The sequence below is a fragment of the Mizuhopecten yessoensis genome, unplaced genomic scaffold, assembly GCF_002113885.1.
Source record: "Mizuhopecten yessoensis strain PY_sf001 unplaced genomic scaffold, ASM211388v2 scaffold716325, whole genome shotgun sequence".
Taxonomy (NCBI): domain Eukaryota; kingdom Metazoa; phylum Mollusca; class Bivalvia; order Pectinida; family Pectinidae; genus Mizuhopecten; species Mizuhopecten yessoensis.
In genome coordinates this window covers 165,864-192,333 of record NW_018480060.1, presented here as the reverse complement: position 1 = coordinate 192,333, position 26,470 = coordinate 165,864, and the positions used below count along the sequence as shown (strand labels likewise).

The window sequence follows — 26,470 nt, the reverse complement described above, 5'->3', positions numbered from 1 at the left end:
GAAGGGATTTAAACCAAATGCAGTCTGAAGCATGCTTAGGGACAAAAGAATCAATTTTGTTTCAACTGAGGTATATGGACCCCCTTCTTTGGGGCAGATGAGTGGGACCCATTAGGGTAAATAAAGGAAAATATTTTCCTTTCTGTACAAATGAAGGGATTTAAACCAAATGTGATCTGAAGCATGCTTAGGGGAAAAAAACTCATTTTTTTTAATTCGTATAAAAAGGAAAAGGTGCATGTGAGGCCCAATAGGGGAAATAGAGGGAAATTGGGACATACATAAAAACTCATTTTCTTGTTGTCTTTCCCACCAAAACAGATTTATATGTAGTTCTTCTTGCAATTTGTTTCTTGTACTCCTTTGATAAACCTGAATGGTACTCAGCAGGTTTTAAATTGAAAAATAAAATACCAGGTGAGCTATTAAGGCCCCTGGGCCTCTTGTTTTTTTAAACTGTGGGTCTGGCCCCCCTGGGGGCTGAGGGGCAGGCCCCAATAGGGGAAACAGCAAATTATTCTTTAAAGTCCTTCTTCTTTAGTAGGAATGAAAGAATTTGTTCCATATTGGGTCTGAAGCATCCTTGGGTTAAGGGGAACCAATTTTGTATAAACAGTGGGTGTGGCCCCCCTGGGACTTGAAGGGCAGGGCCCAATAGGGAAAATAGAAGTAAAACCTTTATAATCCTTCTTCTACCATGGGGATTAAGGGATTTTATCCTAATTTAGTCTGGAGCATCCTTGGACAAAAGGGACTCAATTTTGTATAAATAGCGATTGTGGCCCCCCCTGGGGGCAGAAGGGAGGGGCCCAATAGGGGAAATAGAGGTGAAACCTTTAAAATCCTTCTTCAACCATCGGGATTAAGGGATTTTAACCTTATTTAGTCTGGAGCATCGTTGGGCCAAGAGGTCTCAATTTTGTATAATTGGTGGGTATGAACCCCTTAGGGGCATAGGGGTGGGGCTCTGTTTGAAGTTTGTTCTCAAGAACTGGATGGATCTTTCTGAAATTTCATATGTACTTACAGCACCTACCATGGAGTGCTATATCTTTACTTCATACCAATTATTTTAAACATATTCAGATGAGCGATACAGGCTCTCTGGGCCTCTTGTTACTGTATATCATATATAAGGTGTAAATTTGAAGTGTTTTGTTTTAAATATAAAGATATGCACATATAATGACAACCAGGCCAATCCAAACATTGTATTGCTTGGGAAATCTCGAGCAATGCAGGTGCTTTTTAGATAATTATAAGTAGATATGAGGTAAACTTGATAGTTGAGATGTTTTATAAGCGCTGTATCTAGTCACACTGTCTGATGGGCTGATAGTCAGGCATGACTTAACATTGGTAATACATCAGGTACTACCTTATAATTGGCTGAATCTTGGACTTGAGGCTTGTTAACCCATTCACCCCTTAAGCCACATTTAAACCTCACCAAATCAATGACTGGGCAAGTCCAGTTTAGATATGTAGGGGCGAATGAGTTAACAGAGGCACTGATTATGTGTGTTATGTGTTCCAGGGAGCACAGGAAGTGTTCCAGGAGTTTCCGTTTGAGTACATAGAACCAGAACACCTACCCAACGTAGCAAAGCATGGCTGTAAGTATCACAACTATATTATAGAGGAACTTTATCTTATGGAACTTTATCACAGGCAAATTCATTACAAGGAATGTTATCATAGGGGAAATAACAAGCAAGGAACTTCACCATGATGGAAATTTATTGTAAGGGAACCTTATAATGTGAAATTCATAACAGAACTTTGTCATAGAGGAAATTTACCGTAAAGAATTATATCATTGGGAGGTTCATTACAAGGAATTTTATCATCATTTGGGAACTTCTTCGCGGAGGATTGTATAATTGCCTCATTGATTATTATAGTCTTGCCTGTAACTCTGACTTGATTGTTTCTTGTAGCTACAAGCAAGCTGTATGCCTGTGTTGTCAGTCGAGATTCCCACTTTGTCCGTAAAGATGGTGGCAAGTTCAATGCGGAGGAGTTTGAGCTGGACCCTTCTAAATTTCTGTCTGTGTTCAGCCACAAGGTTAGTGTAACTCTATTAATCTGGTGTGGAATAGTAACAATAAATATGATAGTCTTGGAGTCCAAAATACAATCTGGACAATGAGTTTTAGAATTTTAGTATGAGCCTCATGTAATGAAGTATGTTTGAGGTTTAGTATAAACATGCACTTCATCAATATATGGAAAAAATATTGAAAATGTTTGCTAAATCTAAAGCCAACCTGTGTATTCACCCCTTGCCTCATCAGCCAATCAAAAATTCTATATCTAGATCTACCCATGGGGTTATCAGCCATTCAGATACTCAACCTGGACACCCATTCCCTGCCTAAACAGCCAATCAGATACTCAACCTGGACCCCCATTCCCTGCCTAAACAGCCAATCCGATACTCAACCTGGACACCCATTCCCTGCCTAACCAGCCAATCCGATACTCAACCTGGACACCCATTCCCTGCCTAACCAGCCAATCAGATACTCAACCTGTACACCCATTCCCTGCCTAACCAGCCAATCAGATACTCAACCTGTACACCCATTCCCTGCCTAACCAGCCAATCAGATACTCAACCTGGACACCCATTCCTTGCCTAAACAGCCAATCAGATACTCAACCTGTACACCCATTCCCTGCCTAAACAGCCAATCAGATACTCATCCTGAACGCTCATTCCCTGCCTAAACAGCCAACCAGATACTCAACCTGGACACCCATTCCTTGCCAAAAAAGCCAATCAGATACTCAACCTGGACACCCATTCCCTGCCTAAACAGCCAATCCGATACTCAACCTGGACACCCATTCCCGGCCTAAACAGCCAACCAGATACTCAGCCTGGACACCCATTCCCTGCCTAACCAGCCAAGCCAATCAGATACTCAACCTGGACACGCATTCCCTGCCTAAACAGCCAATCAGATACTCAACCAGGACACCCATTCCCTGCCTAAACAGTCAATCGGATACTCAACCTGGACACCCATTCCCTGCCTAAACAGCCAATAAGATACTCAACCTGGACACCCATTCCCTGCCTAAACAGCCAATCAGATACTCAACCTGGACACCCATTCCCAGCCTAAACAGCCAATCAGGTACTCAACCTGGACACCCGTTCCCTGCCTAAACAGCCAATCAGATACTCAATCTGGACACCCATTCCCTGCCCAAACAGCAAATCAGGTACTCACCCTGGACCCCCATTCCCTGCCTAAACAGCCAAGCCAATCATATACTCAACCTGGACACCCATTCCTTGCCTAAACAGCCAATTAGATACTCAACCTGGACACCCATTCCCTGCATAAACAGCCAATCAGATACTCAACCTGTACGCCCATTCCCTGCCTAAACAGCCAATCAAATTCTCAACCTGGACACCCATTCCCTGCCTTAACAGCCAATCAAATACTCAACCTGGACACCCCTTCCCTGCCTAAACAGCCAATCAGATTCTCAACCTGTACCCCCATTCCCTGCCTAAACAGCCAAGCCAATAAGATACTCAACCTGGACACCCATTCCCAGCCTAAACAGCCAATCAGGTACTCAACCTGGACACACATTCCCTGCCTAAACAGCCAATCAGATCCTCAACCTGTACACCCATTCCCTGCCTAACCAGCCAATCGGATACTCACCCTGGACCCCCATTCCCTGCCTAAACAGCCAATCCGATACTCAACCTGGACACCCATTCCCTACCTAAACAGCCAATCAGATACTCAACCTGGACACCCATTCCCTGCCCAAACAGCCAATCAGGTACTTAACCTGGACACCCATTCCCTGCCTAAACAGCCAATCAGGTACTCAACCTGGACACCCATTCCCTGCCTAAACAGCCAATCAGATACTAAAACCATCTTGATTCTCTCTTTGATCATACAGATAGCACCATATGCCTCTGTGATAGTCCATGGAATATACTGGGACCCTAGTGCCCCAAGGCTTCTGACCATTCCTGACGCAAAGACATTGCTCCGCCATGACGAGTCGCCATGGTTACCTTCCACACCAGGGTGTCCCCAGCTGCCTCATCGCTTGCTGGCCATCTGTGATATATCTGCTGACCCCGGTGGCTCTATAGAGTTCATGCAGGAGTGTACCACTATAGATTCACCCTTTTGTCTGTACGACGCTGACCACAATATCAACACAGAAAGGTTCGTATTATGCTGACCTCAATAGAATTGTGTCATCAATTTGGTATTCTCCTCAAGCCCTATGATAATGGTTCTGTAATCAGCAAAGTCTTCTGCTAAATTTTATGGATTTCATCGTTATTCATAAAGTATGTAATCTGTCTGATTTAACTCCATATTTGTGTGTGATATTTTTTGTAAAAAGTTAACAATCTGTATTAATTGTACCTATGCTAGGTGTAACAGGAAAGAGAATAGTGTGCTTCCACCGGGGATCGAACCCTCTGGAAATTCCCTCTGGCTCGAAGCTAGAAGGCAGGTTCTAACTCCCTGTCACCACAGGGTGAGCCACACACACCTTTTGTAACAGGAAAGAGAATAGTGGTCTTCCACCGGGGATCAAACTATCGATCTCCAGGTTCCTAGTCAGACGCTCTACCACTGAGCTAATGGGAAATTCCCTCTAGCTTGAAGCTGGAAGGCGACCTTAATCCTATGTACAATTAAAATCTGCCACAGTAGGGATGGTGTTGTAATATGACTAGTAAAACTTTACCGATTACAGTTTTATTGGGGACAGAGTTTTGAGTAAACCAGTAAATTTGTACTGATTTTGGCTGCAGACAGAGTTTTGAGTTAACCAGTAAAATTGTACTGATTGTAGGCTGCAGACAGAGTTTTGAGTTCATCAGTAAAATTGTACTGATTGTAGGCTGCAGTCAGAGTTTTGAGTTAACCAGTAAATTTGTACTGATTGTAGGCTGCAGTCAGAGTTTTGAGTTAACCATTAAAATTGTACTGATCATAGGCTGCAGACAGAGTTTTGAGTTAACCAGTAAAATTGTACTGATTGTAGGCCGCAAACATTGTTTTGAGTTAACCAGTAAATTTGTACTGAGTGTAGCTTAACTGGGGATTGAGTTTTGAGTTAACCAGTAAATTTGTACTGATTGTAGGCCGCAAACAGATTTTTGAGTTAAGCAGTAAAATTGTACTGATTGTAGGCTGCAGTCAGAGTTTTGAGTTAACCAGTAAATTTGTACTGATTGTAGGCTGCAGACAGAGGTTTGAGTTAACCAGTAAAATTGTACTGATTGTAGGCTGCAGGTAGAGGTTTGAGTTAACCAGTAAATTTGTTTGTCCTGATTGTAGCTTTACTGGGGATGTAGTTTTGAGTTAACCAGTAAATTTGTACTGATTGTAGGCTGCAGACAGAGGTTTGAGTTAACTAGTAAATTTGTACTGATTGTAGGCTGCAGACAGAGGTTTGAGTTAACTAGTAAAATTGTACTGATTGTAGGCTGCAGATAGAGGTTTGAGTTAACCAGTAAAATTGTACTGATTGTAGGCTGCAGACAGAGTTTTGAGTTAACCAGTAAATCCGTACTGATTGTAGCTTTGATAGGGATGGTGTTTTGCGTTAACCAGTAATCCGTAGTAATTGTAGCTTTACTGAGGATGGAGTTTTGAGTTAACCAGTAAATCTGTACTGATTGTAGCTTTACTTAGGATTGAGTTTTGAGTAAACTAGAAATCCATACTGATTGTAGCTTTGATGGGGATGGAGTTTTGAGTTAACCAGTAATCCGTACTGATTTTAGCTTTGATGGGGATGGAGTTTTGAGTTAACCAGTAATCGGTAGTAATTGTAGCTTTACTGAGGATGGAGTTTTGAGTTAACCAGTAATCCGTACTGATTTTAGCTTTGATGGGGATGGAGTTTTGAGTTAACCGGAAATCCGTACTGATTTTAGCTTTGATGGGGATGGAGTTTTGAGTTAACCAGTAAATCCCTACTGATTGTAGCTTTGATTGGGATGGAGTTTTGAGTTAACCAGTAAATCCCTACTGATTGTAGCTTTGATGGGGATGGAGTTTTGAGTTAACCAGAAATCCGTACTGATTTTAGCTTAATGGGGATGGAGTTTTGAGTTAACCAGTAATCCGTACTGATTTTAGCTTTGATGGGGATGGAGTTTTGAGTTAACCAGAAATCCGTACTGATTTTAGCTTTGATGGGGATGGAGTTTTGAGTTCACCAGTAAATCTGTACTGATTGTAGCTTTACTTAGGATTGAGTTTTGAGTAAACCAGAAATCCATACTGATTGTAGCTTTGATGGGAATGGAGTTTTGAGTTAACCAGAAATCCGTACTGATTTTAGCTTTGATGGGGATGGAGTTTTGAGTTAACCAGAAATCCATACTGATTTTAGCTTTGATGGGGATGGAGTTTTGAGTTCACCAGTAAATCTGTACTGATTGTAGCTTTACTGAGGATCGAGTTTTGAGTTAACCAGTAAATCCGTACTGATTGTAGCTTTACTGAGGATTGAGTTTTGAGTTAACCAGTAAATCTGTACTGATTGTAGCTTTACTGAGGATCGAGTTTTGAGTTAACCAGTAAATCCGTACTGATTGTAGCTTTACTGAGGATTGAGTTTTGAGTTAACCAGTAAATCTGTACTGATTGTAGCTTTACTGGGGATGTAGTTTTGAGTTAACCAGTAAATCGTAGTAATTGTAGCTTTACTTAGGATTGAGTTTTGAGTTAACCAGTAATCCGTACTGATTGTAGCTTTACTGAGGATATAGTTTTGAGTTGACCAGTAATCGTAGTAATTGTAGCTTTAATGAGGATGTAGTTTTGAGTTAACCAGTAAATCCCTACTGATTGTAGCTTTGATGGGGATGGAGTTTTGAGTTAACCAGTAATCCGTAGTAATTGTAGCTTTACTGAGGATGTAGTTTTGAGTTAACCAGTAATCCTTAGTAATTGTAGCTTTACTGAGGATGTAGTTTTGAGTTAACCAGTAATCCGTAGTAATTGTAGTTTTACTGAGGATGTAGTTTTGAGTTTACCAGTAATCCGTAGTAATTGTAGCTTTACTGAGGATGTAGTTTTGAGTTAACCAGTAAATTTGTCCTGATTGTAGCTTTACTGAGGATGGAGTTTTGCGTTAACCAGTAAATTTGTCCTGAATATAGCTTTGCTGGGGACGTAGTTTTGAGTTAACCAGTAAATTTGTCCTGATTGTAGCTTTACTGAGGGTGTAGTTTTGAGTTAACCAGTAATCCATAGTAATTGTAGCTTTACTGAGGATGAAGTTTTGAGTTAACCAGTAATCCGTAGTAATTGTAGTTTTACTGAGGATGTAGTTTTGAGTTAACCAGTAATCCGTAGTAATTGTAGCTTTACTGGGGATGTAGTTTTGAGTTTACCAGTAAATTTGTCCTGATTGTAGCTTTACTGAGGATGGAGTTTTGCATTAACCAGTAAATTTGTCCAGATTGTAGCTTTGCTGAGGATGTAGTTTTGAGTTAACCAGTAAATTTGTCCTGATTGTAGCTTTGCTGGGGATGGAGTGCTGATTTGTTCGATAGACAACATGCCAGCTCAGATACCTAAGGAGGCTACAGACTTCTTCGGAAGCTTGCTTCTTCCCTACATTGAGGACATGGTGGGTTAAATTATTGGAATCAACTTGTTGCTTGTTAAATCATAATGTTTTAATACAATTCAGGTTATCGCTTGAAAATTATTATTATTCAACATTCTAAAAAGGATTGTTTAGAATTATTGTTATTGCTTCAGAAATTTAAGAACAATATATTAAAGTTGATTCTTCTTTGAAAATTGTACAAATATATTTGCCTCCTTGATTACAGATTATCTCTGACGCTGTAAAACCAATGGACGACTATCAGTCCTCGCCCATCGTCAAAAACGTAAGTTGGGGATATTGAATGTGACATACTGCCATATAGGTAATGGGCACATTAATAAAAAAGTTTATGTTTGAAATATTAATGTTAAATCCAAACATAAGTCCTGAAACATCTTTGACAAAAGTCCGAACATGACCTAACCTATCTGATCAATTAGGATAAAATTAGTGTGTAACACTCATAATACAGATTTAAAAAAACTTATTTCCCTACAATAAAACAGTTTATAAACAACCAGAACAGTATGATACAGTTTAATAAATGCTATTTATTAACTGTAGAGGTATGCAATGTTATCATGACCAACATTGTTGTATATGTCTTATAAATCAGCATACACATGTTTATACATATAACAGAAGAAATAAACAATACACAAATATATACATTTCATGATGATCTACATTTAGGTTTGGCCTTGGGGGCTATATCATACTACACATATATAAGCTATGGAAATCTCACGGATTACTGACGTTATCCTACCAGGAGTGAACTTTCACCCCTTGTCCCAGGATTACTGCCAATATATCCCCCCAGGAGCGAAACGGTCGCCCCTGGTCCCAACAGCTGGATGAGATTTCCCATTATCAAAAAAACGGACCCCAATGAGAGGATATATCTGACAATCCTGGATCCAGACATGATGAGTAGCTGATCATATACCTGGATCCCATGAGAGGATATCGGATCAGGAAATTCCTGGGTCCGCATGATATCTAGATCTAATTTTCTGGATATAGATCCCATGAGAGGATATTTCCTGAATCCTGGATCGGACACATGGGCCCCGTTNATACCTATAATTATAACTTATAGGCACCTTATTATTAATTTCTGGATATAGATCCCGTGAGAGGATATTTCCTGAATCCTGGATCGGACACATGGCCCCGTTAGCCCATGTTGTACCAATCCCATGAGAGGATTCATCATTGTTGGAAAATCCTGGATCTATAGGATACCTAATTATAACTTATAGGCACCTTATTATGTAGGTATAACTGTATATTAACATGGGGACAGTTTCTGCTGTGAGAATCTTCAGTGCTCCTTGTTGACTTACATTTTGAGACACAGTAACGCTGTATAGATATATATATATATAATAAAAAGGGATTAAATGTCCATGTGAAGGAAGTAAATATAGAAAAAATAAGATTCACGACCGACTAAAAAACAAGCTGCTTTCACCCTTAAGGTGGCTCCACACATCGTCATCAGCGTCCATTTTCGTGACGTAATTCTGGAAAAAGTACAGTTCGGACTCATTATCTTGATCGAAATGTGCATGTACACTGTGTCGTCATTTCCGTATTGCGTATCGGGCATTCAATATCGTAGTGCAAATTATAGTAACACCTGGGCCGTTTTCGTTTAAACGGTCGAACCGATGTGACCACTGTTGTTCGTTTATTAAATAAGGTCGGACCTAGTAATCTGATGCTGCTTTCAGGCGAGCCTTGAGAAAGCCTGGCAAGGCCTGCATACATATTTGCAGGTCCGCCAGGATGTATACCCGAAATTGTTACATTTATAAACGGTCAAACCGGTTGTTCCGCATAAACGAACAGGCCCCTGGTAAACAATAGTACACGTGCGTGCCGATGATATGTCAACACCCGATATCGAGATTTTACCGGGAAATGTATAATCACACATATTTAAGGAATAAAGCTTTCCAATTCATAGACATAAACAGACTCACGGGAAGACAGTGACATGACACCAGACGACTTCAAGAAGGTCATATAGGAAACACATGGAATGCGGACGTATACCGACCTCACATGTGCATATCACATGCTTACACGAGTTCATAAGCTCGAGGTCGTTACGATTTTCGCTGTTGAGGGAGTTTCGCTCTGTCGATTAAATCGTGTTTACAAATGTAGTCTACTTACACTGTGAAAATTATGTTTTGTAAAATATCAAGATGCCTATGAAATGCATGTGTGAGTGCACGGGAGAACGGCATACCATGCGATAGCCTCTGGTCACATATGTACCTGACATGTAATTATAAATATACCGTGAGGTAGCGGACTGTGGAATGATGTCCAAAGTGTACATGACTGAGGATAATTTGGTTCCATTAAAGGACAACAAATTGATAATTTTGATATCATATTTTTGATTTATTTCCAACATTTTGTTATATGTAAACAGAGACAACTGTCATTGTGTAAATGTCATCCCTCTGCAAAAAGTTCCGATTTTTTTCAAGGGAGATAACTCTCACCCGGATCAAAGTGATTGTAAAATGTAAAATAAATAAATTATAAAGCCATTGTGTATATGTATAGATCTTTGTGTCCTGTTTGCTTTTAGCTTGTAGATAATCACTTTTATCCGTACAAATTCAATAAAAACCACTTTGTGTAACATGTGTTACATATTTTGCGATAAATAAAATATTTGTAGGGTTAATTACAAATGCTTCTTTTCATTTTATTATTGTTGTTATTGTTCCAAACAATGCCACACACAAAAATTCCCGGAAATATTAAAATTGACGAAAATTCAATTTTTTGGTATTTTTTCCAAAAAAGTCCCCAAACTATCGGAATGTTTGGATTTTCATAAAATCAACTCTACATAGTTGCATAACCATTATATGAAAGTTTCAACAAATTTTGCTGGTTAGTTGCGAAAGTGTGTAGTCACCTTAAGAGCCCTGTGAAGGGTGAAAGCAGCTAGTTTTTTAGTCAGTGGTTAATCTTATTTTTTCTTTATATATATATATATAGGTGTTAATGCTGAAATAAAATTGACACTTAAAAGACTGTCAAGTCCCATTTATTCTCTAGCATTTGTTCTGTGTTAAAATTGAGCATCCGAGACGAACCCTTTTCAGTCTAAAGTGAATCAGCCGAGGTCAGCTGTAATATCTGGAATGTCCTGTGAGAGCTTCCTAGAAAAAGGTGACATTTAATGGATATTAAAATCTACAATTTGTGAAGTTGTTAACTCATTCTGGAATCTTAATTTTACTTTTAGGCTGTGATTGCATCAAATGGAAAACTGACAGAACCGTTTGAGTACATTACTGAACTCAGAAAGAAGTCACAGTAAGTTATGTTTTGAGATTCTCATCTTGATTAATATTGTATGTTTTATATAGAATAACTGCTTATGAAATATGCCAATAACAGGAAGAGAATTAATGATATTGTCAACGCAACATGATCTTGTCAATATTGAATACATATAACTTCACACTGCCTATTTCAGGTCGTCAAAGAAAGCTAAGAAACTTGTTCCAGGACAGATGAGAGTGCTGGTCCTCGGGGCAGGCTATGTATCTGCGCCTGCAGTAGAATATCTGACCCGGGACAGCAATGTCCATGTAACTGTGGGTATGTAATATACAGAGAAACACAAAGGTAGCCATGTCCCTATTGGGCCCAAGTAAAAACTGCTGTTTCTCCCAGTACCTGTTGTGTTTTACTGGGACTTTAATCCTCCATAGCATCCCATTGTAAATGAATATCACTATTTTTGTCCCCATAGCGTCCCAGTACAAACGTTGCCTGGCTGAGCTTGAAAACATGTGTAGTAGTTCTGCCCTTGTCTTTTAAACTATCAATATTTGTGTCCCTGTAGCGTCACAGTACAGGCGTGACCTGGACGCTGCCCTTGTCTTTAAACAATCACTATTTGTATTACCATAGCGTCCCAGTACAAACGTGACCTGGACGCTGCCCTTGTCTTTAAACCATCACTATTTGTATGCCCAAAGCATCCCCAGTACAAGCGTGACCTGGACGCTGCCCTTGTCTTTAAACCATCACTATTTGTATGCCCATAGCGTCCCAGTACAAACGTGACCTGGACGCTTCCCTTGTCTTTAAACCATCACTATTTGTATGCCCATAGCGTCCCAGTACAAACGTGACCTGGACGCTGCCCTTGTCCTTAAACCATCACTATTTGTATGCCCATAACGTCCCAGTACAAGCGTGACCTGGACGCTGCCCTTGTCTTTAAACCATCACTATTTGTATGCCCATAACTTCCCAGTACAAGCGTGACCTGGACGCTGCCCTTGTCTTTAAACCATCACTATTCGTATGCCCATAGCGTCCCAGTACAAGCGTGACCCGGACGCTGCCCTTGTCTTTAACCCATCACTATTTGTATGCCCATAGCTTCCCAGTACAAGCGTGACCTGGACGGTGCCCTTGTCTTTAAACCATCACTATTCGTATGCCCATAGCGTCCCAGTACAAGTGTGGCCTGGACGCTGTCCTTGTCTTTAGACCATCAATATTTGTATGCCCATAGCGTCCCAGTACAAGCGTGACCTGGACGAGCTTGAGAGCATGTGTAGTAAGGCTGACCTCATCCTGATGGACGTGATGAGGAACACGGAGGAGCTGACAAAGATGGTGGCCGACAGTGATGTGGTGGTCAGGTAAGTACAGGGTGCTTTCGTTAATCCCGATCCAAACGGTTAGACCGGTTGGACGAGAGTTGTTCGTTTATGAAGTATGGTCGGAAGCCTTCACAAAGACTCGCAAGGCCTGAATAAACATTTTAAGGTCCGCCAGGATTTATACCCGAAAATGTTACATTTAAAAATAGACAAACCTGTTGTTCCGCATAAACGAACAGGCCCCAGGACACCTAATTTTTTCAAACTTGGATCACTGAAGTCAGATAAGCACTTGACACCTGTATTTATATCTTGAGATTACCAACTCTTTGTATTTTATTGTTCATTGTAGGTCGCATTTGTGTATCCCGGTTGAAATGATAAACGAACACACTTGGACTGAACTGTAGGCAGAGATAAAAAATGCACAGTTTCAGAGAATAAATAACAATATATCAAGAATAATATGTCCTCCTTTCACACGATCACTAAATTATATAACATATCTTAAAATCTACATGTAGATTGACCTTGTTTTGTAAAGAAATAACACAAACTAGCAATAGTTTCGGTAAGGCACATCTGAACCCCTCAATCTACACATGCCGAATATTCCTGAGGTCAGCCTCAGTTCAGATCTGTGCCTGTTGTTTTCTTTCAGGTTCAACCGTTTCAACTGGTTGAACCAGATAGGCGAAAGGAGCCCTAGAAAGTTGTTTACCTGTGAATTATATTAAGTTTGATTTGTTGTAGCCTGTTACCTTATGTACTCCATCCTGAGATCGCCAAACTTTGTATTGAACTAAAGACCAACATGGTGACAGCAAGCTATGTATCCCCGGCGATGAGGGCACTTCACGATTCGTGAGTACTCTACTACACTTTAAATTTAAAGCAATTAAGATATTTCACAAATTGTATATTAGTTGTTAAATGGTATATGGCATTAAAACTGTATATATTTAATATACTGAATGAAGAATGATGAATAGTTAACTGTTGTATCAAGTGTGATCTACTAGCACAATATATTGTATATATTTCAGAGTTGCAGTAAAACTAGTTCTGTCAAGCTATTCATGAGGTATTTAATTTCTGATACCTAAAAACAAAAATATTTAAAAATTCCTAAAACATTATAGTATTTAAAAATGTCTATTCCTAGAAGTGTATATCTATATGTTTTATTATGTGTTCCCAGAGCTGTGGAGGCTGGTATCACGATCATGAATGAGGTTGGCGTTGATCCTGGTATTGATCACATGCTGGCCATGGAGTGTTTTGACGAGGTCAAGCACGCTGGAGGAAAGGTGGGTCTACAGTATATTTGGACAAAGCTCGGCTTGTCATCTGCTCATGGTACAGTATTAAAGAGCTCCGCTAGCTTACCCAGAAGTTTTGTTATTTTAGTACCACACAATCTGTCTAGAAAGACCACCCAAGGGAGAGAGCCGAATTGGTCTCAATACACAGGTTACATATTGACAGATTGTTTTTGTCTCGCTGCCACAAAGTACCGGAAGCGAGACTAAGGTGTTGCTTTCCCTGCCTACCTTTCATGGTCCATTGGCTTTGTCAGCATCTTCATCAACATTAAGTTTTTGCATTTAAGTTTGTTTCTCTGAAATTATAAGTGCTAGACCAACCGACTTGACATGTGCATTAATGGTCAAAAAGGGGGCACAGGCGAGACAAATCGATCCGAATGGCTTGTTCTATAGAACCATAAGGGTTTTTCGTAGTCTTTATAGACTCTAGATCTCTTTATGTAGGTGCTCTCTGAAAGGAGGGGATCTTTATAGACAGGTGGTCTATATAGACAGGTGGTCTTAATAACCCCATAGATCTTTGGAGACAGGTGGTCTTTATAACCCCAGAGATCTATATAGACAGGTGATCTATACAGACAGGTGATCTTTATAACCCCAGAGATCTTTGGAGACAGGTGATCTATATAGACAGGTGATCTATATAGACAGGTGATCCTTACAGCCCCATGAATCTTTGGAGACAGGTGATCTTTATAATACCAGAGATCTTTGTAGATAGGTTGTGTTTACAACCCCAGAGATCTTTGGAGATAGGTGGTCTTTATTACCCCATAGATCTTTATAGACAGGTGGTCATTATAACCCCAGGGACTTTGGAGACGGGCGGTCTTTATAACCCCAGAGATCTTTGAAGACAGGTGGTCTGTATCACCCCAGAGATCTATATAGACAGGTGATCTTTATAACCCCAGAGATCTTTGGAGACAGGTGATCTATATAGACAGGTGATCTATATAGACAGGTGGTCTTTATAACCCCAGAGATATATATAGACAGGTGGTCTGTTTACCCCCAGAGATCTTTGGAGACAGGTGGTCTGTATCACCCCAAAGATCTATATAGACAGGTGATCTTTATAACCCCAGAGATCTATATAGACAGGTGGTCTTTATAACCCCAGAGATCTATATAGACAGGTGGTCTTTATAACCCCAGAGATCTATATAGACAGGTGGTCTTTATAACCCCAGAGATCTATATAGACAGGTGGTCTTTATAACCCCAGAGATCTATATAGACAGGTGGTCTTTATAACCCCAGAGATCTATATAGACAGGTGGTCTTTATAACCCCAGAGATCTATATAGACAGGTGGTCTTTATAACCCCAGAGATCTATATAGACAGGTGGTCTTTATAACCCCAGAGATCTATATAGACAGGTGGTCTTTATAACCCCAGAGATCTATATAGACAGGTGGTCTTTATAACCCCAGAGATCTATATAGACAGGTGGTCTGTATCACCCCAGAGATCTTTGGAGACAAGTGATCTTCATTGATAAGTGACCTTTAAAGACAGGTGGTCTTTAAGGGAGATTTCCCTATCTTTATTTTCTTGAAGAGAGAATGATCTCTGTATATTTGAGTTATGAATATAGAGGCTTATTCCAGCTGCCCTTTTATAGGTGCCTTGTATGAAAAATTTGATTTGTAACATTTATTGAACACTTTTCTCAGTTTTTGTCTATACACAGATATTATATTTGTATAGGTGTCTTGTATGAAAAACAAGATTTTAAAACATTATCTGTAAAATATTTTCAATCTCTGTTAATGTCAGATATTTTATGAACGATCCTATTTATAAATGTATTGGACTCAGCAACTGTCTGTCCCAGTTATGGTATAGAGAATTGTATTTCTTTTCCAGATAAATTCTTTCATTTCCTGGTGTGGTGGGTTACCTGCCCCTGAAAACTCCAATTCTCCGCTGCGCTACAAATTTAGGTGAGTGATTTGTGTCTGTACTTTAGGTACATGTAATCAGCAGCCCTGTGTTGATCTGGTTTTAGTTTCAGATACACAGAGGAAATTTCACAAAACGACAGAAACAATCGGACAGGAACTCTATTAGTCTTGGTGATGATTGACAGGTGTTCTATTGGTAGTACTGCTGATTCACTTCACACCTGATATATTGTTATTGAAAATACTACTTATTCTGACCTCACCCAAGTTTAGAACACCTCCAACAACAAAATAAGAGACGGTATACTGAAATCAGATGTTTGTCCCTCTATGGCATCAGCAAATATTTTTATCTCAGTGCTGTTTTGTCGGCCAGAAACATGCAAGGTATTAGTGTTGGCTAATGCGTAATCTTCCAACTTTGGTCTGATCTTTTACTATCAATCTGTCCAGTTGAAGAAGTATTATTAATGACTGAGTTGTATAGAAGTTGATATTAAATCTCAAATGTTTGGTACCTACAGCCATAGTGACATAGAAAGGTAAGTTCTAAAACAGTCTCCATTTATAGACACTTAAACCTCTGCTTGGCTGAAGCCATTGTTTACAGCATAAAATTGATAACAGCTTTGCAAAGGCCTAGTTGTTTAAGTGAATTGCTCATAAACTATATCCTCAAGCTTCAAGTGAATATACTCAGGCATCTGTGCTATAGATCATAATGCTAGCCATTCAACCACTGATATTTGTATTTGATTGGTTAGTTTCTCTCCAGTGCATAATATTTTCTGCACAAAATATTTCATTAATTCATTGGCTTATTGATATTGTCTGCTATATGTGCCTAAGGGAGATAACTGTTAGGGCTCGTATCCCTTTAAACTGATACCTTTTCTTTGAATTCCCTTAAAACATTTAGAATCGAAACTCACTACAAGTTTCATCTTAAGGAGGCTCCACCCTTTCGCAATTAGCCATCAGAATTCAATGAAAGTTTCACATGATGGTTATGTCACTATGTAGAGATGATTTTATGAAAATCTAAGCATTCCGATAAACTGGGGATTTATTTGTAAAAAATACCGAAAAATTGAATTTTTGTCAAATTCAACACTTTCACATTTTTTGAGCGTGTGGCATTGTTCAAAACTATTACAACAATAAAATAATGAAAAGAAACATTGCTAATCAACCCTACAAATATTTTATTTATCATAAAATATCTACAACATGTTACAAAAAGCGTTTTTTATTGAAACTATATGGATAAAAGTTACTAAATACAAGCCAAAATCAAACAGGACACATAGTTACATACAAAAAGAGTGAAAAATTGAACCAAATACACACAAAGTCTTTATAATTAATTTATTTTACATTTTACAATTATTTTGATCCTGATGAGAGTTGTCTACCTTGAAAAAAATCGGAACTTTTTGCAGAGGGATAGAATTTATACAATGACACTTATTTTATTTAATATACCAAAAACGACGGAAATAAATTAAATTACTATATTTATTTGTCAATTTACTGTTCTTTTATGGAACAAAATTACTCTCAATCATGTACACTTTGGACATCATTCCATAGCCTGCTTACGCATGGTATATTAACATGTCAGGTACATATGTAACCATAGGCTATCGCATGGTATGCCGTTATTACGTGCACGCACATGCACTTGCATTTTATAGGGATCTTGATATTTTACAAACCACTATTTTCACAGAGTTATTGTAATTGCATTTGTGAACCGATTTATCTGACAGAGCGTAACTCGCTCGACAACAAAAGTCGTAGCGACCAAGAGCTTTTGAACTACTGTTAGCACGTGATACGTACAGGTGAGGTCGGTAAACAAAACACATCAGTCTGCATTCCAGGCGCCTCATATACGACCTTCTTGAAGTCGTCTGATCGTATGTCAGTGTTTTCCCGTGAGTTAATTAATGTCTTTGTATCATAAGCTTTATTTCTGAAGTACGTGTGATTACACATTTCCAACTTAAGTCTAGATATCGGGTGTTGACATATCACGTCACGCACGTGTACTATTGTTTACCCGGTGTTACTATAATTTACACTACAGTAATGGAATGCCCGATACGCAATACGGAAATGACGAAACGAAAATACGACAAGAAAAACATGTGTATTACGAAGGGTGGAAACTCCTTAATAACAAAAACAGGGAAAGGCTTTACTTAAAAAATAACTGCTTCCATTTTAGCAGCTTCATTTCATTCACATGGTATATTCATCATCCTACATGTATTCGACCCAACAGAGTTTTTGCAGAATTACAGGGAGACAATGTGTGAAGACAATTGAGGTCTCCTGAACACTTTTTCAGGTGTCAAGTTTGTGAATAAAACAGTTGACTGTATTTCTCCCCTGGAGAAGACAATTGGGAAGACAATAACTGTGTAATATACATAGCATTAGATGAAACATTGTTACAGTGACCTATTTTTTTCGCAGCTGGTCTCCTGGTGGTGTGCTGCTTAATTGCCTAAGTGGGGCCAAGTACCTAGAAAACAACAGAGTAAGTACAAGCTTTTAAGGATCCCCATACCACTGCCATACAATGTAACTATTAAGGATCCCTGTACCACTGCCACACACTGTCACTATTAAGGATCCCCGTACCACTGCCATACAATGTAACTATTAAGGATCCCCATACCACTGCCACACACTGTAACTATTAAGGATCCCCATACCACTGCCATACAATGTAACTATTAAGGATCCCTGTACCACTGCCATACAATGTAACTATTAAGGATCCCCGTACCACTGCCACACACTGTAACTATTAAGGGTCCCTGTACCACTGCCACACACTGTAACTATTAAGGATCCCCGTACCACTGCCATACAATGTAACTATTAAGGATCCCCTTACCACTGCCACACAATGTAACTATTAAGGATCCCCATGCCACTGCCACACAATGTAACTATTGAGGATCCACGTGCAACTGCCACACAATGTAACTATTAAGGATCCCCATACCACTGCCACACAATGTAACTATTGAGGATCCCCGTGCAACTGCCACACAATGTAACTATTAAGGATCCCCATACCACTGCCACACACTGTAACTATTAAGGATCCCCGTACCACTGCCAAAAAATGTAACTATGCCTCGGAAATATAAGCAACAGTGTTCTAAGTTTACAAATGTGATTTGACCAAAACGGGATTCCAGCTCCGGACCCCAGATCAATATACTGTCAATGTAACTGGCTGAGCTATCTTTTTAACATATGTACAATGGCCCGGACATGCTACAATAACATTGGTCAGGAAGTCAAAGGGAGGTTACTACATGTACAAATAACTATTGCCCTGCTGTGGTCGAGGGCACCTTACTAGGTAGTTTCAGTTAGGATTGATACTCATTGTGAATTTTTGTTTTAATACTTTGTACATGTAAACATTAGCAATTAGGGATTACCCCACTCTCAGCCATTAGACAGACCACTATGAAAACTGATGAAATAATGCAACAGATGAAATAATGGCTACTAAGTGTTCAAAATACATAAATAATTGATTCTTGCATTCATTTACCAATGATTTTTTGTGAAAGTGGCGAAAGTAAAGTTATATTTAGTGAAATCAACATCAAAACAAATGATAAAAATAAAAGAATTGAATTACATAGATTATATAACAGGAACAATGGTGTAACAAGAAAACATGATCAAAAATGACATTAAGCGACTTGATATTAAGTGAAATGTACTGTACAATAAAATCCAACCTTTTAGAGTAACTTTGAGAATTGTTACCCTACAGATTGTTGAAATCCCTGGTGGTGGCACGTTATTGGACAAGACTCAAGAGTTGAACTTTATGCCAGGTTTCAACATAGAGGGATTTCCTAACAGAGATTCTACTGTGTATGGATCAGAGTATGGTATAGAGTCAGCCAAGACCATCCTCAGGGGTACCATTAGGTACAAGGTAAGTTTGTATACTCAACTGTGACCATTCTCAGGGGTACCGTCAGGTACAAGGTAAGTTTGTATACTCAACTGTGACCATCCTCAGGGGTACCCTCAGGTACAAGGTAAGTTTGTATATACTCAACTGTGACCATCCTCAGGGTTACCCTCAGGTACAAGGTAAGTTTGTATATACTCAACTGTGACCATCCTCAGGGTTACCCTCAGGTACAAGGTAAGTTTGTATATACTCAACTGTGACCATCCTCAGGGGTACCATTAGGTACAAGGTAAGTTTGTAATATATACTCAAGTGTGACCATCCTCAGGGGTACCGTCAGGTACAAGGTAAGTTTGTATATTCTCAACTGTGACCATCCTCAGGGTTACCCTCAGGAACAAGGTAAGTTTGTATATACTAAACTGTGACCATCCTCAGGGGTACCATTAGGGACAAGGTAAGTTTGTAATATATACTTAACTGTGACCATCCTCAGGGGTACCGTCAGGTGCAAGGTAAGTTTGTATATACTCATCTGTGACCATCCTCAGGGTTACCCTCGGGTACAAGGTAAGTTTGTATATTCTCAACTGTGACCATCCTCAGGGGTACCATTAGGGACAAGGTAAGTTTGTAATATAAACTCAAGTGTGACCATCCTCAGGGGTACCCTTAGGTACAAGGTAAGTTTGTATATAATCAACTGTGACCATCCTCAGGGTTACCCTCGGGTACAAGGTAAGTTTGTATATGCTCAACTGTGACCATCCTCAGGGGTCCCCTCAGGTACAAGGTAAGTTTGAATATACTCAACTGTGACAATCCTCAGGGTTACCCTCAGGTACAAGGGAAGTGTGTATATACTTAACTGTGACCATCCTCAGGGGTACTGTCTCTTCTGCATAATCTAGACGAAGCTTAAACTGTCTTTAGAGGTACTGGTAAGTATCAACCACAAATATTTTTAAAGACTTGGCCAAATAAGTTTTCAGTAAACTTTGTGTAGGCAATCAGTTTTAATATGTTAAATGTATCTTGCAGAATTTTAGTATATCTGCATTAACAACAGATGGCTAAAACTCGCAGCAGATGGTTTGTACATGTGTGCTTGTTTTTCAGGGGTTCTGTGACATTGTAAAGGGACTGATGAAACTTGGACTGCTGAACTCTGAACCAGTGGTAGAACTCCATCCCAATGGGCCAGAGAAAACATGGGTAAATACAGCCGACTGAGATTAGTGGTCATACATTGTATCTTATATTTATTTTTATTTATTTATTTCCAATTCAACAGACCCAAGGGTCCACTTATAGAATGGATAACAACATTACAACACAAACATAAAATATCACAGTCAGTTATGCATGTAACACAGACTAAAAGATACTCGTATGTAAAACAAAAGGAATTAGTGATGGCAAATATTCTTTAACCATACTTTGAACTCGGCGAGAGTCTAGGAACGAAACATATCGCAGTCTGGTACAAAATCAAGATAGTTAAAATTACATTGAATCCTGTTTAAAATACTATACTTTCTAACGTTTATTCTACTTCTCCGACAGTAAAACTGGTTGAAACGAATTGATCGTAGATGACGACCAGGGACTAAAAAACACATTTGCTTGACTAAATATGGACAATCAAAAGCACTATTAACACATTTGTAAAGAAATACACAGTCTAAAAATGCCCGCCTATGTTCGAGGCTAGGAAGATTAAAATACCTACAAGTGTCAGCGTAAGACATGGAATTGTGGTCAACGTGTGCCTTAAAACATAAAAATTTCAAAAATTTACGCTGGACAACTTCGACCTGGTAAGTTAAAGATGTTTGGTAAGGAGACCAGATCTGACAACAGTATTCTAACTGACTCCTGACAAGACTTATATATAGAGACCTTAAAACAGATATTTGTGTAAAACTTTTACATGGACGTTTTATAAAGGGCCGGTTTCCAAAACGGCCCCTTCTCTGATTCAAATTTCCTGTTGGTGGTGCATTGCCCATGCCGTTGTGGTCACAAATCTATAAAGTATAAAGATTTAGGTCACTTGGTTTGTTTTTTATGGCTCCTCAAAGTTGTACCTTTCAGAAGCTGTCTAAGTGTTGATAAAATGTGCATGTTATGTAAAATATTAATGAAAATCTAATCAAATGATGGTCACCGTAAAGAATACATTCATGGCATGATTGTGACAAAAAATCATGTTTCCATCGCGCCATTTGGCTGTTTTATGGAAGAAACAATCTCAAAAATGCCATTTTCGATGATAACATTTTAGACACAAAAACTGTGTTTTTTAGAGAATACACCCTTTTATGGGCGTTGGATGCAAACCAATTTTTATCCTATTAAACAGTACGTAATATGCTATTGATGAGAGGAAAAATCATCAAAATGTAAGTGGTGGAACATTTTCAAATGTTGGGTTGAATTAGCCTATGGTTGAATTGCCGATTTTCGACTTTCTTTAGATAATTAACAAAAAAACGAGAGTATTTGCTCGGTATGTTGAGAATATGTACACAGATATGAAAAAAAGTGAGAGAAACACTTTTTCATAAAAAAAATCCAAGATGGCTACTTCACAAGTCCCCGTGGTTGAAGACATTGGCTGACAAATAGACAGAACAACAAACAAAACGTGTTCCTTATGATTTTGGTTGGTTTTCGCATTTACGGGAGTGTTCATAGCTACGGGCGATTGTATAATACCTATATTTATAAGTTTGGTTAGTCACATGGTAACGGGGATCTTTCATATCGAGCCCCAAACATACTTTCGACATATGCACTCCGTTGCCGCATGGAAAACTATTTCAAGTTTTGTCGGAATTTCTTTACCTGTGGTTGTAATGGTCGAGGGTTTTCCAGCGTCCTGTAATACCCAAGGTAGTACAAGATACTGGAGATGTGCGCACACATTCCCATCGTTCTCTCTCCAACTGGGCACTGGCAGTAGTAGTCCTTTATTGGGGCCTCAACATCGGGTGAAACGGTGAACCGTATCCAAACGTTATATTTCGTTTGGCTTTTGTGTCGAGAATGTATTTGACATCGGAGAAGGTCTGGGGAGTGCTGGTAAAGCCACACCTCATAGTCTCCGTCATCACTTAAATGTTCGGCGATGTAACCAGGAGCCAGAGATATCTGATACGTTCCACACGTAATGGTTCTCAAGTAATCAAGATCGAGACGGGGAAACAGTACGGAAGATGCATCCATCTTGACAAACTCGGACCTTGCCCGTCTAGATAGATCCGGATCTGTCTTGACTCTCTGAGCTAAACCATTCGGTGTTGTCAAACGGTCCTTCATACGTTCAGCCATTAGCCTATCTTTGGCATCTCTCTCTGGAGATCTCTGGTAGATCGGTCCTCTAATACCATTCAGACAGGCTGTGACGGTTCGAAGCAAAGCCTCGATGACATTGATAAAGCTGTTAGACACCAATTGCGTTCGGAAGAACGTCCAGTGTTTCAGACGACCATGATAGGATTCCACAATCCACCTCGATTTGGTGATAGTTCTGTCAAGATTTGCTTGGACGTCAGAATGTTGACTTTGACCGGGTTTCAGGTATGACGGCATGCTAGCATTGAGGCCAGAGGCTTCGAGAACTGGTAGGACATCTCTAAAACCTCGGTCAACGACAACGTTGTCGTCTGGTTGTAGCCAAGTAACTAGCTTGTCCATGACTTTTTTTGTAATTGTAGCATCATTTTCGCTGCCAGTGAATGGTCCTACTGTGTCCAGAATGTAGCCATCTGGTAAGGCGATGCTCATGAATTTGAGATAGTTTCTCTTCTTCTGGCCACAGTAGGACATTCTCTGGAGCTTGTGGTCGGAGCTTTTCTGGATATAAATATAGGTGCCATCTAATATGGCAGTGGCTTTATCTCCAAAAAATGCTTCTGAAAAGACAGTATTGTGCCCGAGCAACTGTTCTCTTGTCAAGTGATCCGGACCTAGAAATTGTGGGACTATCGATGTGTCTAATGCCTGTACTATGGAGTGGAAAGTTTTGGACACACTTGACTTGGAAATTCCAAAAAGAGAAGAACACTGACTCCAGGAAATGTCGGTTTTCAGTTTTACCCAGAACAGTAATAGAGCATCGTGTGTAGTCTTGGTATATATACCAGATGAAAGATATGGGGAACAGTGCGAGTGGATTTCGAGGAACTGATCTTTGGACCAACCTGTCCAGGCCATGCATGCCGAGTCATCAAGAGAAGAAAAGCTTATTGTAAACGCAGACTGGTTCTGTGAAAGGACGTGCGACACCTCTAGGAGGTCATTAATGATTTCGGACGATTTTGATGGTAACTGAGATTCCAAGGAACCTCTACCATCAAGGACAACCTCTGTAGACGGATCTAAGTCGTTACCAATAAGGTGAATGGAGCAGACGCGGGATGAGGTGGGACACCACAGTTTGTGTGAATAGATCAGGTGATGTCTTGCACGTTTTGGTAAGACTGATGATTTTGTTCCATTTCTTGCAAAGGTAACAAGACAGAGACAGCATTTTTTGTGTGAAGATGATCCATTCAAAAGATCATGAAGGGTCAGCAACGGCAGGATATGGGACGGGGAGTCGTCTTCTTCCTCTATTTCCTGGTTCTGCTCGGGTTCAGGTTCAGGCTGATTTTTGTTCCGAAGATACTTCATGTAGCACTTCTGGCAAATAAGTGCTTGTTCCTTTGCTGACATCAATCCTTGTTGCACCAGCGTATCTAGGAGCCATTTATATTGTGGACTATTTACATTGCGTGCACTTCTGTTCTTATTGCCACTACGTTTCTTGAAGTATACTTGACACCCTTCTCCAACACATTTACCCTCCATCTTGAAACAATAACGATTGGTTTATGAAGCGTCGATAAAGTAACAAAATAGCAAGCCACCGATGATTGCTGTAAACAGCTAATACTTAGTAGTTTGGTACAATTATGCGAAAATGTGTGATAAATAACGAACAACTAATTACACAAAATAACAAGACAATATAATAAATCACATTCAATACCTCCAAGAAGCGCAGAATTGATTGATTACTTAGAACAAAATAAAGTATTTCATATGGATAATCTATCTATTCGATGTGGCGTGGTCGGCAGGCACAAAGAAAGTGAGACAAGTCAGGGTCCCAACCCTGACAGAGCCACAACGCTTTGGAGATGGGACAATAAAACAAGGAAAGTGAGACAAGAATAGCTAGCGTCGAGTCAATGATTCCGTAAACGTATAGACAAAGACAAGAAGATACGGATAAATGTACAAGGCCACACGATCAGAAAATTCAGAAGAGGACAACTTGAGATAGAACAGTATTCATGTATCAGGGTGTCCTCAGTGTAAATCTTTATATCGATACTGTTTATTTAGTCGTTACACATCATAAAACTGTCATGAAAATATCCGCTCTGATATTCAATATAAAAGTTTGTATATAATAAGCTATATAATAGGGTTTCAGACAAGGTTGTTACTCATTTCCCCTTTTCTTTCAATTTACAACCACATTCAGGCGGCGATATGAGAACGTTCCACCACATGGAATTAGCTGATTTTTGGTACACATATGAAACAAGTAAAGCTCTATCCGATTTTCTGATGGAAATTTGCATCCAAAACTATATAACGGGAGAAAATTGCAATTTTATGGCATTTTTCTTCATAATTGTGTCTCTGCAAGTGCATTTTCATCCGAGAATTTTTTTTTTTATGTTTTATGAATAAACACGATGTTTTGGAAATATTTATCAAAAGAAATTTATACTATGTTGCGAATTACAATTTCGAGATAACCTTCTTTTATTTACGAACTTATGTCTTTGATGCTGAAATTGACAACTTTATAAAAATACATTTTCACTGAAATTATGAAATCTGGGTGTCGGAAAGGTGTAAAATTATTCTTCGGAAAAGAAAAAAACAGTAGTTGAGCTAGGTAAGAAATTATATGGGGGCAGGCTCCTATGGAGAATTAACATTACTGGAAACAGGCCCTTTATAATTTGCATTGATTTGGAAACAGTACGTCTAATGTAGGTACTAAAACTCATTGAAGAGGTCAGCCAAACACCAAGATCTTTCACACACATTTCATTCTTCAGGTTCTCACCGTTCATAGTGTAATTAAAATTCATACATTACTTCTTGCTATCTCGTTATCTTATACATTAAAAGTTACTTTCTTGTAGAGGTCATCTCAGTACAGCCAGATCTGATACAGAGGTCACATCTGTCTGAAGGTCACCTCAATATAGCCAGATCTGAAACAGAGGTCACATCTATCTGAAGGTCACCTCAATACAGCCAGATCTGATACAGAGGTCACATCTGTCTGAAGGTCACCTCAATACAGCCAGATCTGAAACAGAGGTCACATCTGTCCTGAAGGTCATCTCAGTACAGCCAGATCTGATACAGAGGTCACATCTGTCTGAAGGTAACCTCAATATAGCCAGATCTGAAACAGAGGACACATCTGTCCTGAAGGTCATCTCAGAACAGCCAGATCTGATACAGAGGTGACATCTGTCTGAAGGTCACCTTAATACAGCCAGATCTGATACAGAGGTCACATCTGTCTGAAGGTCATCTCAATACAGCTAGATCCAGAGATGTAATAACAACTTCAGAAATGTGCTCCAGCTCATTAATATCAGATCTCTTAAATTCTCATCAGGATATCAACAATATATGTTGGAGTATGTACAATTCCTACGTATATATTAATCAGGGAATCACCTGTCATCAAACACAATCAAGTAAGGACACAACAAGCCAATCAACCTGTCAGCCCAAAACAACCTGATTTTCATAGAAGAAACTGACTTGTCTCAATCAGATCTTGACACATAAAGCTGATATATTGTATCAACAATTTTTATACGCCCGTCGAAGACGGGGACGTATTATGTTATCACGTAAGCGGGCGGGCGGGCGG

At 39.4% G+C, this 26,470-nt stretch overlaps 1 protein-coding gene across 3 annotated transcripts in view; it reads left to right on the top strand.

The window, feature by feature from the left end:
- Positions 1-26,470, top strand: part of LOC110443085 (alpha-aminoadipic semialdehyde synthase, mitochondrial-like) — a 52,807-nt gene that overhangs the window by 21,996 nt on the left and 4,341 nt on the right. For 2 of the 3 annotated variants that reach the window (XM_021487067.1, XM_021487068.1), the window contains exons 6-20: positions 1,538-1,616; positions 1,941-2,068; positions 3,943-4,217; positions 7,545-7,656; positions 7,865-7,924; positions 10,925-10,995; positions 11,159-11,283; positions 12,212-12,341; positions 13,056-13,166; positions 13,504-13,612; positions 15,505-15,581; positions 16,067-16,084; positions 18,027-18,090; positions 19,357-19,524; positions 20,626-20,721. In XM_021487067.1, coding sequence (XP_021342742.1) covers positions 1,538-1,616; positions 1,941-2,068; positions 3,943-4,217; positions 7,545-7,656; positions 7,865-7,924; positions 10,925-10,995; positions 11,159-11,283; positions 12,212-12,341; positions 13,056-13,166; positions 13,504-13,612; positions 15,505-15,581; positions 16,067-16,084; positions 18,027-18,090; positions 19,357-19,524; positions 20,626-20,721 — 1,623 coding nt within the window. The remainder of the gene's footprint in view (positions 1-1,537; positions 1,617-1,940; positions 2,069-3,942; positions 4,218-7,544; positions 7,657-7,864; positions 7,925-10,924; positions 10,996-11,158; positions 11,284-12,211; positions 12,342-13,055; positions 13,167-13,503; positions 13,613-15,504; positions 15,582-16,066; positions 16,085-18,026; positions 18,091-19,356; positions 19,525-20,625; positions 20,722-26,470) is intronic. The other variant, XM_021487069.1, reaches the window with a different exon arrangement.